Source organism: Solenopsis invicta, chromosome 6 (genome assembly GCF_016802725.1).
Source record: "Solenopsis invicta isolate M01_SB chromosome 6, UNIL_Sinv_3.0, whole genome shotgun sequence".
In the NCBI taxonomy this organism is placed as follows: domain Eukaryota; kingdom Metazoa; phylum Arthropoda; class Insecta; order Hymenoptera; family Formicidae; genus Solenopsis; species Solenopsis invicta.
The window spans coordinates 8,572,243-8,591,508 of record NC_052669.1 but is presented as its reverse complement, the minus strand read 5'-3'; the positions used below and the strand labels follow the sequence as shown (position 1 = coordinate 8,591,508).

The 19,266-nt window shown below is 44.2% G+C and overlaps 1 protein-coding gene across 7 annotated transcripts in view; it reads left to right on the top strand.

Annotated features, from left to right (window-relative positions):
* LOC105196638 (zinc finger homeobox protein 4) overlaps positions 1–19,266 on the top strand; it is a 233,682-nt gene that overhangs the window by 134,043 nt on the left and 80,373 nt on the right. For all 7 annotated transcript variants that reach the window (XM_026135036.2, XM_039451061.1, XM_026135035.2 and 4 more), the window contains 4 exons: positions 2,027–5,352; positions 7,893–10,762; positions 11,709–14,447; positions 14,588–15,062. In XM_026135036.2, the coding sequence (XP_025990821.2) occupies positions 2,217–5,352; positions 7,893–10,762; positions 11,709–14,447; positions 14,588–15,062 (9,220 nt within the window). In that variant the 5' untranslated portion in view covers positions 2,027–2,216. The remainder of the gene's footprint in view (positions 1–2,026; positions 5,353–7,892; positions 10,763–11,708; positions 14,448–14,587; positions 15,063–19,266) is intronic.

Below are 19,266 nucleotides of genomic sequence, written 5' to 3'. Positions count from 1 at the left end.
TAGCACCGATCCAGTAGGCTGCGCAATTATATTCCTCGACGTGTACGATTTTGCTTTAATGAGCGCCGTCGACGAAGGCACCCGTTTTATCGGATCGCGGAACGTCTCTTGAACGCGCGGCACGTGATTGGGCACCGTGTAAGGAGGATTCGCCTAGGATTGGCGGTATCGATCGATGATAATCCGAGGGAACGATCGCGGCCGGCGTACCTCACGCATTATAAAAGCGGTATCGTTCGAGAAAGAGATGCCGGGGGATACGGTGACTAGATTATGGCGTTTGCACCGCGGAATTATAACTGTGGCGATGGCGCGGTTCGATGGGGAAAGAAAGAGAAAGAGAGAAAGAGGAGTGGAAGGTGGAGCGGGAGAGAGCCATGTAATGCCGCGTATACGCGTACGTACCATAATGTCCGGCGATACCGCCCGCGGCCGACGAGCGCGAGGAGGGCGAAAAAGGGAGAGAGAAAGAGAGAGGAAGAGGGACGGATCGGTTTCAGGCTTCTCTTCCGCAGGATGGGATGTACACTCTCTCGACGGATCGTCACGCCGTTCCACACCCCCGTGCACACGCACGCGAGCCAGCGCATAAATCCCGCGTTACACCCACCCGGCTCATCTTTAATCCGTTAGATTCCGTGAATGCTTGCGGCCGGCCTCCTCCTCACGACGTTGATTCGAGACCGCGATTCCGCGTAATTGGGATTAGATTATTAGAGTCTTGCCTTCGCCCTCACCTCTCGCTCGCGGCAGGAATTCGCATCATCGCGCACGTTTCAGTGGAAACGTGGATTATGCTCCCGTGAGCGTGTTTTTCCTTTGCGGTAATCAAAGCGACCAGCGTACCTTGTTTCGGGTGACGCGCCACCGCCGCGCAGGACGCATCTAATCCTTCTCGCACTCTCGTTAGCTCTCCCCAACCAGGAATTGCGACGCGTGCATGCTTCCATCCGCCTTCGCAGTTTATAATTTGTCGATTTGCGTAATTTGAAACCGGATTATCTTAACGGCGCGTAAAGTGAGATCGCGTTATTGCCTATGCGTTGAATTGCGGCCTGAGAATGTTGAGTTTTTAATTTCGTCCGCATCTCTCTGTCGGTAGACACGTAAATTTTTATACGAGTTTTGTTTTCACATAAACTTTTAGGAATTTTAAATTATCAAAACAGCCACTTTGAACAAATTTTAAATGTAAGCTTTTTTAGATTACAAAATAAAAACAAAGAAGTAACTAAATTTACGTGAAAAATTATGAAAATTTGCATTGGACAGTTAAAGAAGAAAAAATTTGGAAATACTCTATCGGAGAGGCAGGGAGAGGGAGTTAATTCAGTAAGTAGGCGAACGCTAACAATGCTCTATTTCATAGAAGACTATGATACGACGAAAGCTTCACTATTGATAAAAAGAGAGAGAGAGACACGTGTAAAAGAGACGAAGGATTCTCACAAGCGCATACAGACGAGCATTCATAGCGACAACTCGCCGTCGAGCTCGCCGTCGCTCCTTTTCATCTTTCGCTCTCGTATTGCTCGTTCGGAAACATTGATATTTCATCGATAGATAAGCTCGGCCGATCGATCGCAAACACAGCTGGGTTCACTCAGGTAATCCGAACACAACGAGCCGTTGTGTTACCGCGACGATTCTCCGCCGCGGCTTTGTGTACCTAACCGCCGTCTTCTCCGGACGATCCTCTGCACACGCAGCTTGCTGCACTTCTGCGTATTTCGCTATCTTTCGGTCGTCCTCGGAAATGTTTAACCGGATTAGACGACTGGACGACTTCTAAATGTCCCGTCTGCGAATTCATTCTCTCACGGGCGAGTTAACTAGTCTCATCTAGAGGGATAGAATTCGTGCCTTTAAAACTGACAATGAATTATACATGAATTTCTAATCACTCTAAAATATTGTACGTTTATAAGATGTATGAAAACTTTAATATTTTAAAATTATTCATAAAATTATTATCAGTGTTAAACGTCACAGTCTAAATAATCGATCTTTATTCTCATTGTTGCAGGTACGACCTGGGCTTGCGTCGGGGTAGCTAGTGAACCGTCCCTTCGTGGCGAAGAAGATAAGACGGGGAGGCAGTCGGCGAGGAAGCGGGCGAATCCGCACGGAAAAAGAGTCCGTGGAGGAAGTCCGGAGAACGCAGGCGCAGACGCCGTAGGTGATGTGAGGCTGGCGCCCGCCTCACGTCTGGGGTGATGCCCTCCAGTGAGCCTCATCCCCCGTACCACCTTCAGCACCGCAACATTCCTCCCTCGCATCTACAACAGCATACGCCGAGCGCGAGCTCTTACGACCAGTTCTTTCAGCTGGTGGCGGCCCATCATCAGCAACAGCAACAGCGACAGCAGCAACACGGCGGACCCTTCCAAAATTCCACGTACACGCAACAGAAGCAGGAGATGAGCCCGGAGGAGGAGGGGGGCCGAGTGGGTGGGTCCCCCCCTGCGGCCGGGGCTGCACTTCATCAGCCCCATCACCCGCGCACGGCTAGTCCACCTTCGGGCACAGAACCCTGCACCCGCGATGCGATACCAACACCCACACCTATCGCTGACACTACCACCACCACCACCACCACGACTATGACGATGCAGTCGCAAAGTCAGCAGCAACAGCAACAACAAGGTCCTAGCCCGAGCCCGAGCCCGACGGGCGGTGACGTGGAGAAATTCGATGGTAAAATCGTCTACAATCCGGACGGGTCGGCCTACATCATCGAAGGCGAGAGCGAACTCAGCGAGGACGACTCTCTGCCCGACGGCTGTATTGTAGATGGGCGCGGTGTATCGGTTCCTCACTCCTTAGTTTTCCCACAAATCGCGAGTGCGTATTACGTATCACGGTTATACGCGCATCAGGCCTACCAGCAGCAGCAGCAACAGCAACAACAGCGCTCGGCGACCCAACAGCAGAATCCCGATCTTCCCGTGATGCACAGTTATCGGGTGATCAGTTACAGGAGCGCAGAGGGTAGTAAACAACCTCCTCCAGCGCCCACAGTACCACCGCCGCCTGCCGCGTCGGTACCTGTCAAACCTATCCTAATGTGTTTCATATGCAAGCTCAGTTTTGGCTACGCGAAAAGTTTCGTCGCGCACGCCCAGGGCGAGCACCAGCTTACTCTAATGGAAGACGAACGACAAGTACTCTCTCACTCGACGGCGTCGGCCATTATACAAGCCGTGGGTAGAGGAAAGCAGCCGCTCGTAAGTTTCCTAGAACCTGTCACGAGTTCGACCTGCGGCCAAACGTCGCCCGCGCAAATACAAGCTCAACAACAACAGCAACGTAGCGAGTCTAACGAACACGAGACAACGCCGACCACGACAAGTACACCGGCGAGCACGCCTGGCGTACCTAGCAGTCCCCAGCAGCAGCAGCAGCAACAGCAGCAGCAGCAATCGCAACAGACGCAACAGCAGCAACGACCCTCGCCGAACACTCCTACCACGCCCACGTCACATTCGAATCATCCTCTTACGTACAATCATCAACAGCAGCAGCACCCGTGGACCGGCGCGCAAGTAAGCGCCGCGTCTTGGGCCAAGGCTCCTGATGCCATGCATTACAGTTCACCACCGCCGCCAACTTCGTCCACCAAAGGATCTCCGTCTTCGTACACCCTCACTCAAGTCCCACCAAACTTTCTGACCGGCACCACGATAGGTGTCTGTCCGGAACATATGCAAGGTAGGCCAAGTGGGGTGGAATGTTCCAAGTGCGAACACATATTGACGAGTAGTCGACTCGCTGTTCCTGGCGGACCGCTCGCTGGAATACACAGTCGAAATTCATGCAAAACCCTAAAATGTCCCAAGTGCAACTGGCACTACAAGTACCAAGAGACTCTCGAGATACACATGAAGGAAAAACATCCAGAGAGTGAGACGTCTTGTTTTTATTGCAATGCAGGTCAACCTCATCCTAGGTTAGCACGTGGCGAAACCTATACCTGTGGCTACAAGCCATACAGGTGTGAAGTGTGCAATTATTCCACCACGACGAAAGGCAATCTCAGCATACATATGCAGAGTGACAAGCATCTGAATAACATGCAAGAACTGCAGCAGGGAGGCGGGGGTGGCACCAGTACTAGCAATCCCTCCTCGTCTCAGGACGCGCCAATGCCGACGCGGAGTCCCCACCATCAGCAGAATCATAGTCCACACCGGGCCGCCCAGGGTGGCAATCAGAGCAAACCGAAGCTCTCGTTTCGCTGTGACATATGCAATTACGAAACAAACGTCGCGCGCAATCTGAGGATACACATGACGAGTGAAAAGCACACGCACAACTCGATGGTGCTGCACCAAAATATCAAGCACATGCAAACATTGTCCGCGTTGTCCCATCAACAGGCGCAACACCATCATCAGCAACAACAGCAACAACAACTCGAGCATTTGCTCCACTTAGGTGGCTTGGACAAACCGCAACCCACGGAAGCGGCGTTGGCCGACTTAGCTTACAATCAAGCGGTCATCATGACAATGATGACCGGCGGTCAAATGCCGCAGTTTCCGCCAGAACTCATAGGCTCCATAGCGAGCGCGGCTGCCATAAGTAATCTTGGTGGTGACGTTGGACTTTCACCGGACAGCATGGAGCCACCACCAGAACCCGCGGATCAAGATCCTAACCATCTGTATCAGTGCTGCATCTGCAACAATTTCACGACGGACTCACTCGAGGCTCTGAGTCACCATCTAAACATCGACAGAACGAGAAATCGCGAGGGCGATATACTCATAGTGGTGAACGCAAACTTTGTCTGCCAACTCTGTTCCTATAAAACCAATCTAAAGGCAAATTTCCAGTTACACTGCAAGACTGACAAACATCTGCAACGGCTGCAGCACATGAACCATGTGAAAGAAGGTGGTCCGCGTAACGAATGGAAACTCAAGTACTTGGCGTCGCCCACGAGTGCCGCGCAATTGCGCTGCCACGCGTGTGATTACTACACCAATAGTGCTCATAAACTGGCCCTACACGCAGCCTTGCCGAGGCACGAAGCTGCGTCTCTCCTGCTCCGTCATTTGCTCGAAGCGAGTAGTAACATCCAAACTCCCGGAAAATTGTATCACTGCGTGATATGCGGGTTTAGTGCCCGGCATCGATTGCCACTTCTGCAACATGTGAGATCTCTACGACACCTTCACATGGAACAGTTACATCACATTCACAGAAGAAGCACTCTCGCGGGGAACGAATCTCCGCACGCGGATATCAGCGTCATCTTTCAGGTGACGAGCGATCCCGATGTGCCGCCCACGCAACAGCCCAGCCCGACCACACCAACAACACCAAATGCTACGAGTACCAACAATGGTGAGTCTACGTCGCTAAAAAGAAAGTTATTATCCGCTGCTGCCGCTATAAAATATTAATGACGCTTACGTAATTAACGCAATATGCATAACGTAATAATGACTCCTTTATATGCTGAAAATATTTTATTCGCCAGAGTCTATGTTGTTTTGCAAAACGCGTTTTACAATGAGATGTGTTTTACGTTATCATTGAATATTCATTAATATTTCAAAATTATAAAGAGCAATCAATAGGTAACGGCAACGTTGTATTAAAACTTGTAGTACAATAAGAAAGTTACGTAACGGTGCAAAGTGTGTCAACGTTCAAACAACTTGGTTTCTCTGAAAAAGAAAAAGGCTTTGGTCTGTAATCACGAATATGTCGCGTTTTTCACTTCCTCGTCATTCACAAAAAGTGAACTCCTTTAATCGCTTTTTTTTGCGTGAGACAGCTGTCGCTGTGCTGAAAGAACATTGTGGTATTTTTCGATCAATCGACCTGTGGTATCTTTTTTTTTTTTTTTAAGCTTGTTATTCATTACAAAACATGCTGTTCTTTCTCTCCTATAGTTTGACATATTTTATAAATGATAAAATAAAATTATTAAATAAAAGTGTCAGTGGCGCGAATTTATGATACAAGATCTATTCGAGTAACATTCGAAAAATGTCAAGATACATCAGACGGTACAAAACGGTAATCGGGTTTCGTGACGACGAACGTAATTCCTTTTACGGCAAATTTCTTTTATATCAGCCCGCGCCCTACATCAGTGAAGAAAGCTCGCGACTGCGCCCTTAATGAATTCACTGGTCTCATTATTTTATTATCTCACAATTAGTCGGCGATGACGGTAATTTTGCGTGGCATATGGCCGTGGCGTGTGCCGCCGCCACCACCACGCGGCGCGCACAATACCCGCGTGTTATTATATATCGACGGACTGTACTTACATAAATATACGAGTGGAGAGAAGGCAGGAGCGCGAGGTAAAACCAGCAGCACGCGTTTTGCTCCGTGCGCGTTGCGACGTTGCAACTGACGCCGCACGTTGCAAGTGTGCTTTCGAACAATACCGCGCGATGCATACATGACGGTGGTTGTCCTCCTTTCGTTTTTTTTTTCCTTTTTTTTCGTTTGCTTCTTTTCTGTTTTCTTTTTTTTTCTTTCTTTTTTTCTCCCCTCTGTGTTTCCCTCTTTCTTCTCGGTTTTGTAGGAAACCGCCATCGGTAGTTCGATGTCTGTCCAATCTGTAATTTAGCGTATTATTGTTGCAAGACCAGCGCGCGAGAGCATCTGCAACGCGTGCAGACGCACCGGCGCGTTCGTTCTCGGCCGCGGCGTGTTCTCGACGGAAAACTTTCTCTCTCCGCGACGACACCGCGCGTTACGCGCCGCTCGCTTGCGTAAAATCCTTCCGTCCGTGCTCGTGCGTCGAAAAGACCGGCGGTGTAATTGCGCCGGTAATCCCTCCGTGGATCGATTCGCGGGCGCGGGAGGAGTGCGCGATTCTTAGACAAGTCTAATCAATATAATAGCGCCGCTAAAGAACGTCCGCCACACACAGACGCACACTGTCCCGTGACACTGAACGCAAACTATTCGTTGTGTGGCACCGTCATAGTTTACCGGTAGTATCTATAATTTACTTTCTCCCGTGTGGCGTTTCGAGTTAATGTCTCGGGGAACGAATCGCCGCGAAATAGATGGCTGTCTCGCGCGGTCGTCCGGCTCTGAATACATAATGCCGAAGTTTAATATCGCGCCGGTCGGATGGCGAGGCCGATTTATTGTGGCAAATCTCGGCGATCGTAAGAACGTAAATATTCTTTAGTATGTGATATAGTTACCCGGTGAATCGTAATTGCGAAATTTTCTACGGTACCTGGAAACGCTATAAACAAGCCAGTCCTAAGATTTTTCTCGTCACTCTTTCTCGCGTGGACAAGCTACTGATTATACACCACCCATCATGCATGAAAATTTTTTAATTAGTTGCTTATTGCCATCGTACTACGCGCTTGATATACACCACGATGAATAAATAATGATTACAGCAAACAGGTTTGGTAATTTCAAAACACGGCTGATGTTCGTTAATATTAATAATAAACGGATCATAAATTCTCTTTTCTTTTTCTACATATTCATGTTGTTTTAAATTTCACACTGAAGTGTTTTGATCGTAAAATTAAATATATCGATTAATAAATGTCAATGTCAATAAAAGACTGACAAATTGTACAGATTTACAATTCCAGTTTTAGGAGGTCATCAGTATTTTACATGTGTTTTGCGAGTAAATTTTTTTTTGCATAAAGCAGCATTGTTATTTAGCAAGATAAATACAGTATAATAAATACAGTTAAATAAATTATTATCAATTTTAATGAATGTTTTGGTTTTTCGCAGTAATATTTTATTGCCATAATAATTTATTTTGCTTAAATCAGTATTGTGATGATCTTTGTTCTTAATATAGCATTCAGCAAGCATACGACGTTGTAGTGACGTAAAAATCCTGAAACAAATTCTCTTTTTTTATCTACTTCCAGAACGACGAGAGGAAGGTAGCGATTGCGGTAGTGAAGTGAAACAAGAACCGGACAATGATCCAGAACCGGAAGCCGAGCCTGAGAATGACCAAGAAGAAATCACGTGCCTGTACTGTACGTATCAGCCGACGTCGCGGGAAGAATTACGACAGCATTTACAAGTGGCTCATGTTCAAGATTCGGAGGAGAAAACTGAAACTGTAAAGGAAGAACCGACGACGGAATTGTTATGCCCGTTGTGCCAAGATAGTTTCAAGGAACGTCCCGCCCTGGAGAAGCACGTGATGCAAATTCACTCCGTTAATACTGACGGTCTGCAAAGGCTACTACTATTAGTGGATCAAAGTCATTGGTTAAACAACAATCGAAATACCTCGACGCCAGCTGTTACGACCGTAACGACTCCGACGTCGCCCACGACTACGACGAAAACCCATCAAGAAGAAGAGATGAGCGAACGAAGTGGCAATGACGAAATTGAAGAGATAGCTAGGTGTAACGTGTGCGGTCGTGTTTGGCGTTCTATCGAAGAACTTCAGCAACATCATCGGGAAGCTCATCCGGCCACCACTCCTACCTTGGCGGTAAGCGAGAAACACGTTTACAAGTATCGATGCGTACAGTGCAGTCTAGCGTTCAAAACATTGGAGAAACTTCAACAACACTCCCAATATCACGCTATTAGAGATGCCACTAAATGCGCCTTGTGCGGACGATCTTTTCGTTCAGTCCAAGCGCTTCAGAGACACTTGGAATCTGCTCACGATCTCCACGAGGATGAACTAGCTCAGTATAAGCAAAGCTTGATCCACGCGCATCCTCTTCTTCAGGCGCTCACAGAAGAAACGTTAAAGAGACAAGCCGGCCTGGCAAGCGAGCTGCATATGGAAGATGACGCTGGTAGAGGTGACGAGGAGGAAAGTGACGCCAGTGATTCTTCTCCGTTGCAGAAAGAACAACGACTACTGGAGGATTATCTAAATAGTCAAACGATCGCTGAAGATTCCTATCAAGATCCAAGTCGAAAATTCAAGTGTCATCGATGTAAAGTAGCATTCACGCGTCAGAGCTATCTGACCGGCCACAATAAGACTTTGTTGCATCGCAAAGGTGAAAAAATGTCTTATCCCATGGAAAAATATTTGGACCCCAACAGGCCGTATAAATGCGACGTTTGTAAAGAGAGCTTTACGCAGAAAAATATACTTTTGGTGCATTACAACAGCGTGAGTCATTTACACAAATTGAAGCGTGCGATGCAGGAGCAAGGTAACAATAATACGTTAATTTCGGTAGTACCTCCAGCTAGCCCAACTGAATCGCCCGACTCCCAGCAAGATCAAGACAAGAAACCGTACAAGTGCAACATCTGTAAGGTCGCTTATACTCAGGGCAGCACGTTAGACATCCACATGAGGAGTGTTCTTCATCAAACGCGTGCCAGTAAACTGCAGGATCTTGCCGCCAGCGGCCAATTAGATCTCGCTCGACCATTGATCGAGCAACCACCGCCGAGCCCGAGTAGTCCGCCCGTCAATCCGAATACAAGTAATACAGCAGGGATGCTCTCCTGTTCGCGTTGCAATACTCTATTCGTCAATCAAGATCAGCTCGCAGCGCATCAACAATTATGCAATATTTTGAACAATCCGGCATTGGCATTATTTCAACAATTTGCTGTGTCGCAACAACTAGCTTCGTCTGGCCAGGCTAAGTCGCCACCTCCCACGTCTACAACACCAGGGCCGCAACACATGCAATCAACTACGCAGCATTCGCAGACTACGCAGGATATTCTCTCCCAGCCACGACATAAAACCTCACAGATGTACAAGCATCTGTTGGAGAGTTTCGGTTTCGATCTCGTTATGCAGTTCAATGAGAATCACCAAAGACGACAGCGCAAAGAGGAGGAAGCGGCCGCCGCTCTTCAAGCGCAGCAAGAGCAACAGAAACAAGAACAACAGAAACAAGCTCTCGCTGCTCAAGCTTTGCAGGAAAAAGAGGAAGAAGCCGAAGAAGCCCATATCGATGACGATGTGATACCAGAACTTACGCGCAGCACTTGTCAGCACTGCAACAAGGAATTCAGCAGTGTTTGGGTGTTGAAGGCTCATTGCGAGGAAGTCCATCGCGATCTCGTACCGCGTGAATTTCTCGAAAAGTATGCGCAGCAGTTCAAGTGTGAGTACGAAAAGAAAAGTGTTGTGGTGACCGTTGCGACGTCCTCGTCAACCACCACGGCGCCGAGAAGCTCCACGCCCGCCACTGCACAACCTCAAGATCTCAGTTCCGACAAAGAAACACGCGAAAAGGAGAAAGAAGAGAGCGCTGAGAGTAAAGAACGTGTAAGCCGAACACCGGAAGCTACATCTACTACTCCAGCGACTACTCCGGCGTTGAGCAATACGCCGGTTTCAAGCACAGATTCCACGACGCCAACTACGCTACCTACTAATCCACAGCATCATGCTTCGCAACAGTCGCAACAACAACAACAGCAGCAGCAGCAATTACAGCAGCAGCAGCAACAACAACAGCAGCAGCAGCAGCAACAACAGCATACTCAACTTGCATTTGCACAACAGATGACCGAAATGCAAGCTGCTTTAAATGCTGCAATGGCTGCGTCGCAACTGCAGCAACAGCTACAACAATATCCAGGATTGATGATGGGAATGATGGGATTACCGTTGGGATTAAATGTACCCGCTTTAGCCGCTATGAATTTGCAACCACCCCTAGTGCCAATGATGCTACCACCACCACCGTATGATGGTGCCGCTACTGCATATCCATCAATTAATCAAGCCGATCTTCTTGCTAAGCAACATCTTGCTCTTCAACAGCAGCAAGCAGCAGCAGCAGCGGTAAGTAGCACATGTTTTACGTAACATTTATTTATTTAACTATTTATTATTTGTTAATGACAACGAGCTTTTGATAAAAAGTTCGATAAAAACCAAGTCAAATTATAATAGTCCCAGATTTAGAGAAGCGTAATCGACCATATATGTATGTAAATATTCATCTGAAAAGAAAATGGCTGCCTGATCTTCTCTGTCTTCTATCTAAAAAAAAATAAAGACTGTCCCGTGTTTCTCTCTAAATCTGGAACTCTAAATTATAAAAGTGTCGAATGTAATTGATCTAATAAAAAAGTAACGTTACTATGTAAATACACTACAGTCTAGTTTTGATCCTACGGAACGATTAAAGCGCAAAATCAAAATTATGAAATATGTTAATTATTTTATATAATAATAATAACCAATAAACGTATAACAATTGTTTTAATAGCTATGAAAAGATATATAGTAAGTGAACACATGCTCGCGTGCTTTTTTTTTTTAAGCGTGTAGTCTTGCGCACAGAATCGTAACAAGAACTATAAGGCGTCTGTATTTAGAATATTGATAAAAAAATTTATTTTATTTTATCGTTTTTAATAAAAAAGATTAAAGTTTGTACTAGTTTCTTTTTTCTAAAAAAAAATATCGGTTTTTATTATTTGTATTTTAATAAAACATATGTCAGAATTTTATTTCTGAGAAATATATATAAATATGGAATTTTTAACGCTACCAAAACTAAACTCTGATTCTACGTCGCTAGATTAATAGTGCAAAATCACGATAAAAAATAAAAACAAAATCGTGATGAAATAAAAATTAATATAAATTCAAGAAAATGTTTAAATTTATTGCGCGCAAAAATAAATTGTGAAAAATCTTTAAAAGAATTATTTATCTGTTTAACAATCTAAATATTTTTTATTGGCTAGGAGGGAAAAAAACGATTCTTTTGACGTTTCAGGCGAATGCAGCCGCATCGCAGAAACGAGCGCGTACGCGTATCACTGATGATCAACTAAAAATACTACGGGCACACTTCGATATTAATAATTCTCCTGGTGAAGAGCAAATACTAGAAATGGCCGCTCAGAGTGGCCTGCCACCTAAAGTTATAAAACATTGGTTCCGAAACACGTTATTTAAAGAGCGGCAACGTAACAAAGACAGTCCTTATAATTTCAATAATCCGCCAAGTACCACTTTAAATCTCGAAGAGTACGAAAAAACCGGTGAGGCAAAGGTAACCCCGTTAAATTCAAGCGTGTCCGGTAGCAGTTCCTCTGACGATAAAAGTCCAAATAAGCAAGCCACGCCTCCGCCGTCTATGCAAAACAGCAGCACATCTCAATCTACCGAAATTAAGCAGGAAGCAATCGAACAGTCGCAGTGCCAACAGCAGCAGCAAGTGACGCAACATCAAGAGGAGCAGCAGCATCACTCGCCCGGCAGTTCGGGTGGACAACAATCGCGACCGCATTCACCTGCGCTTAGTATGAGTTCTGTATTCTCGGCCATCCATCACGACATTTCTTCCCATGCTCCGTCGACCACGAACGCCCCGAGCACTCCGATGTTACCACCGAAATTGGCCTCTCAGAACTTTGCCAATCCCAGCCCGGGATCTGGTGGCGTAGTGACGAGTGCGATCGCCGCAATGGCGCTCACACCGCAAAGATCTCTGAGCCCGGGTCGCGGACCAACTGATTATTTTGGTGGCAACAGTAACGGCAGCAACACCTCCGGTGGCAGTTCCGGCAAGCGCGCCAATCGCACTAGATTCACCGATTACCAGATAAAAGTCCTTCAAGAATTTTTCGAGAACAACGCGTATCCAAAGGACGATGATTTAGAATATCTCAGCAAACTCCTTGGTTTGAGTCCGCGTGTGATCGTAGTGTGGTTTCAGAATGCTAGACAGAAAGCACGCAAAGTCTACGAAAATCAACCCGCCGCCGAGCCTGTGACGACCGGCGGACGCGAGAACGACGACGGATCCGGTAGATTTCAAAGAACGCCAGGCTTGAATTACCAGTGCAAAAAGTGCCTGCTAGTATTTCAGAGATATTACGAGCTTATACGCCATCAGAAGACCCACTGTTTCAAAGAGGAAGATGCCAAAAGGAGTGCGCAAGCGCAGGCTGCAGCGGCTCAGGTCGCCGCGGTTCTGAGTTCTGAAGATAGCAACAGTAGTTCCACGACGACTACGAATAACACGGTAACCAACAACCCATCAACTGCGCCCGCGCTTGCCGAACAGTTGCAGCAGCCATTGAGTAGCACCACATCACCTCATCAACATCAACAACAAACTCTGTCTCAGACGCACCAGTCGCAACAGTCGCAACAGCAGCAGCAGCAACAGCAGCAGCAGTCGCAAACGGAGTCGAAGGAAGGCAGCTTTCAATGCGACAAATGTAACTTGATGTTCGGTCGATTCGAACTTTGGCGCGAACATCAGCTAATACATATCATGAACCCGACTTTGTTCCCATCAGCATACCCACCTGATTCACCCTTCGGAATCTTGCAACAGCAAGCGCTTAATGCTAGCCAAGCCTCTGGAGTTACAACGGATACCTCGCATTCGCTCATCAGTTTGATGCAGAAAAGAAAGTTTGAGGATCTTGAGGAGGGAACGGGTAGCGACAACCGTTCAAACTCGGAACACAACGAACAGCCAAAAGACAAGCGTTTACGTACTACAATACTTCCGGAACAGTTAGACTATCTTTACCAGAAATATCAGATCGAATCTAATCCATCGAGAAAGATGTTGGAAACGATCGCCCGCGAGGTCGGTTTGAAAAAGCGTGTGGTGCAAGTGTGGTTCCAGAATACGCGCGCCCGTGAACGCAAAGGCCAATTCCGTGCTCACAGCCAAGTTATTAATAAGCGCTGTCCATTCTGCCCAGCACTATTCAAAGTTAAATCTGCTTTAGAATCTCACCTTAGCAGCAAACACGCCGACCAGGTGGCTCGCGGCGAAGTGAACATCGACAACATCCCGGACGAAGAACTTTCGATGGAATCCGTTCCTTCTAATTCTAGCACTCCTCACATGATGCCACCGTTGTTTCCGCCTATCAACAGCGACACGGAGGCATCTTTGAAACCCATAACTACTATGAAATACTACGAGGATATGAAGCGATACTTCAGCGAGTTACAGGCGTACGCTAGTAATGGAAAACAAGAGACGGCAAATCATCAGGCTGGCGGAAACAGCGGCGAGTCACCGTTGGATCTGAGCAAACCAGTCGATCTCAGCCGGCCAGTGAAATTGTGTTTGAGCAACTTTAGCAGTCTTCTCGAAGAGCAACACGGCACCCATTTCCGCAGCGGTAGCGACTGCGGACCTCTGACTGACTTATCCGAACGTAGCATCTGCGATGACGACAGCATGAGCGAGACAACTGAATTTTTGGATGACGAAAGCGGACCGGCGAGTCCGGCCTCGAGCACGCAGAGCTCGAGACAGGGACCCGCCAGCGGAAATGCTGGAAATACATCCGGGCCGCCAGTGACCGGTGGCCAATCCAGCGGCAATACCGGTCAATCTGGTGGGAAACGATATCGCACGCAGATGTCGGCCACTCAGGTGAAGGTGATGAAGTCGCTCTTCTCGGACTACAAGACGCCGACAATGGCCGAATGCGAGATGCTTGGTCGAGAGATCGGTCTTCCGAAGCGAGTGGTCCAGGTGAGCATCGATAGTCCTCATGCGAGCCGACCCCGAGCTCGTAATAACCATTAATGTCTACAAGAAGACGAAATTCTTTGGACGCGCGTGCGTCTAATCCACGATTCGAGCTTACGGAGACTAATGGAGACGAGTTGCAGGTGTGGTTCCAGAATGCCCGAGCAAAGGAGAAGAAGGCCAGATTAGCAGCTGGTCTGCCAGCCGAAGGCTCAGCTGTTCAACCACATCGCGGCCCGACCGGACCAGACGAGTGCAGACTGTGCTCTGTACGCTACTCGGCCAAGACACCACTGCAGGAGCATGTCTTCTCGCGGCGGCACATCGAGTCGGTACGCGTCGCCGTCGAAGAGGGTTCACTGGTGCCACCGACGCCTGGGGCACCGATCGTGCCCGGCGGCGCTAGCGGTGCTGCTGGCGTGCCCGGTATCGGCAATTCGCCGGTAGTCGCCACAGCCGGTGGTCAGCAAGTCAACCAGCAGCAACAGCAGCAGTCGGACGAAAATATGATGTACGGATCCGTGTTCCTTCACCCAACGGCTATGTTCCAGTCACAGCAGCAGCAGCAGCAGCAGCATTCCGCCGCCGCTGCGACCAGTGCAGCTAGCACTACGGCCGGTGAGTGTCTGGCTGACTTAAACGATTAAACGATCGTACGACGTCGATTCGAAATTCATGATTTTACAAATTTATAATTGATTTGAAGATCCAAGTTCGAATCTTGACTGGCATGTTATTCTTTTTGCAATAAAAATTCTTTATAGTTTTTTGGGGGAAGGAGGATTCTATGGATGCTTCGCATTGTAAGCATCAAAACTATTAAATTGCTCGTCAATTTAGTAATATTACGTACTCCGGCATCATGCGATAACTGTGTTTCAAGTCCGATGCATATGCGGCGCGCAGTTTGCATAAGCTGGAGATCGTAAAAAATTATTCGCTGTGACCAATATGAACCCCGTCTCATATTTATGTTTGATTTAATGAAATCAAACATAGTGCTATATAAATATATAATATATTTATATGTATATGTATTATATATACACATATATAATGTGTATATATTTTATGTTATTACGTAATATGTGTTAATGTAATATATAATATACGTATATATTACAAATAATGTATTTATTTATTCATATATATATTTAAACATATATTTATATGTATATATTTATATGGTTGAGATTTTGAGATTTATTTTATTCGATTGCCAATGAAAAGAGTTTTATTTCGATTTTTCGTTATAAATGATTTTTGTTATAAAAGTAGTCGACGAGAACGGATCTTACGGCATTGACGTTCATTAAAATTAACGCTGCGCCAAAGAATTTCGAACTCGCCGGCGTTGAATCGTTTATAAATGTTGTGCGATTATATGTAAATCTATCATACTTTCGCATTTGTACAATTGTGGATATAAGATAAATACTTTCGAGAGAACAATGTGTCACACAATCGTCCTTGTTGGTTATATGTATATGATTATATACACAAGATGAGGATTCATATAGAAAATTATGAGATATATTTCTCTATGTATGTATACACTTGTATATACATATATAAGTTAGTTGAAATCGTAATCTTAATTTCAAGTACCGTTCAACTATCTCAGCCCTAAGACCCAAGTGTGACGTCGATCCACTTTTGGGTTTGATACACTTGGGAAAAAGTTAACGATAATTCGATGAAATTTAACATATCTAGAGTTAGGAATACTCTTTAAAAGTTCCTATAAAACTATTATTTAGTATAAGAATGAATGGAAGTGTGGAAGTGGCACGAAAGATCGAATGAGTGAATGAGAGAATAAAAGAGAAAAGACACACGTGTTACAAAATAACAGAAAGATAAAAAGTGATATAATAAATATGCTTGTAGGTCATTGGTCTTAGTAAACGAAATAATAAACAAAATAATAAACAAAATAATAATTCAATTAATAACTGAATTACGACAAGATTGAAATAAAAAATAAGTGAAAGCAAATAAACTGTGAATTAAGTTTATAAATTATATTTAAACGTGAGTACAATTTAAGACGAATGTAACATTACATTAATTAAAGGTTCAGTTAAAAAAGATCTATTAGAATTTTATATTGAAGCTTTAGCGATTATTCGTTTTAATTGACTATTCTAAGTTCATGACATAGTTCTCATATCGTCCTCGTTTTCGTCGTCATTATTTGCGAAGTCATTCCAACATCTTTGATGCCCTTCACGGATTTCACTCTCGCTGCGCGTTTAGCTTTTATTGTAAATATTTTGCAAGTCTCCCTGCAGATTGAGCCCGAAATCCGGATAGGGTCCTTCCTCGCAATTCTAGTACATGCCTCTAGTACATGTAAACACGACGCGATACTCAGAGCTAGTCTTACCATCTTCGGTTAGTTTAAAGAGAAATCGGCTAATTAGATTTGGGAATTGTTAATGGAAAATCCGATTAAAACCGATTGTATAATGTTATTTTCCTTGGAATCGTCTCCCGAGGAACTTAAAATATTACGCTCAGTTATAAATTAGAATTAAAAATTCTTAAATCCAATCGATCGATTAAGGCTTCTAAATAGTCGCCATATTGAAATCATGACGTCATAGTGACGAGAAATAAGACAAAGATTTCTTGCATGCCATTTGTAACTAAAGAGAATTTGAATAAAACAAAATAATAAGATTGCATTAAAAAAAATAGACCTCAACTATCCTTTTCTCCTGACAGTCAATAAATAGTAAAAAACATATAAAGTGAAGTCTATTCAGATAACAAAACGCACAAACAGCAGTGAAAAATATGCTTTTATGTATACAATTCAAAGATAACTTTACTTACGGCTTATTTTTATGAATTTAGTAAATATGAGTCATATTTTCACAATAAAACGCATAACAAAATGGCATGCAAGACAAAATTTTATCGTCAACGCGTCACTTTTTACATCTATTAGTTTTAATTTTTTCCACGATATTACGTCGCCATCAACGTAGAGTTGACTTGGCTGACTATACTCGGGAGCGTTAAACCAATCGAAGACGGTGAGATCGGCTCTAATTCGTACGTGTTAGCTCACAAACAGTGCCTCAGCGTCGCTGTAGCGCCTTATCTGCCATTAACGACGACGTAACATAGGTACGACATCGGGAACTATACCGTTTATTAAATACTAGCGTTAATTACTATTTTCTTTTATATTAGTTATTTATGAAACTTCTTTGTGATGGTCACGCTCTCGTCTGCCCACGCGTTTTTATTTCTCCGATTGGAACCGGATGCCTCGACTTTAGAGCAGCTGCCTGTACACAACGTTCGTTTATTTTCTCTCTCGAATTTATTTTATTTTACATTCGTATCCATGGCTGACGAGGGTGTGGCTTCGCTTCTCGCTTACTTTTCCTTATTCACGCGGTATTATATATCACTGATAGAATGCATCAATGTTGTGTATGTCGATCAGTACATTATTTTCATCATTCTTCTCGAGGTTCTTCAGACTTCATGTACATATTTAATACTTTATTATTATTATTATTATTATTATTATTATTATTTAATAATGCTTTGCATATCTTCATTATTATTAGTTGATTAATACTATGTTAATAATATTATAAACGTTTTTTTCCGTTCTAGTCTAAAATAAATTCTACAAGACATTATTTTTTTGTTTCTTTATTGTTTTAAATTTTATGTTCCATCCTGAATATCCTTATCTTCCCATCGCAAGGAGCCATCACGACAGTTACATCAGAAACGTTTCGGTAAGTCGCGATTGTTACGAATCTTATCATTTAATTTAAAATGCGAAATAAAAATAAATACTATGCGAGATTTCAACTATCCATGTGGCAGTTTCAGATAAATATTTTAGCTTTGCATCTCGGTAAGAAAACTGACATGCATGCCCGTAGGAGTTTCTAAAAGCGATATATACTTTCATATGCTTGATGAAAACGTTCCATAGTTTCGCAATTGAAATAAATCTAGCTCGCCTTATAGACGCAACGTTATTCTTAATTACGGTGAGTCTCTATGCCACATAATTCGTTACAATGTTGGCTTTAAGGATTCTTATCACAGAGATCGACATACATGGCACTATAGCCACTAACCAAGCCTGTAACCTCGATCGCATGATGAGATCATAAGTCAAGTTAGTAGCTACGAACTCTGGGAGACTAACTCGCATCCGCTTAATGAATTAGAAAATGACGAGGAAACGTTCAGGTAACGTGATGGCTCGAGACTTGTGCTCATCATTACGTTTCGATGTCCCATCAATTATTTTTGTTTGACACGAAACTCATTCTATTATGCACGGTATGTAAGAGGCAATAAAATCTAATCTTTTATAATTATGTAATAAAGCGGACGGGTCTAAAGCGTTGTAAAAAACGAGTTTTAAATAGCTAAGAATTGATATAAAATTGAAATATTCTCGGAACTTTGTTATGTATTTGGAACTTGAGTTTTTATCAATTTTAATTTAAATATTCTTAAATAAGTGAATCGGTATATCGATAAATTTACAATTGCAAAATTAAGATTAAACCTCCAATGAGACTTTTACGGTTTGCCGAATTAAGTAAGCTTCACGATATTTTCTATTAAATTGGATTATAATTACTAAAACTGTCCAAATTTTTATAACAATTCAATATTAGCAAAATACTCGTAGAAATTAATAAATGCTCTGAAAATCTCTGAAAATACAGATCGGTTGAACATAATCGGAGAATTCTTTGGCTCTTTACGGTATTGAATGAAAAATGTTTTCTGCACATTGCAACTTGCGATAAACGAAATATTGGAGGGA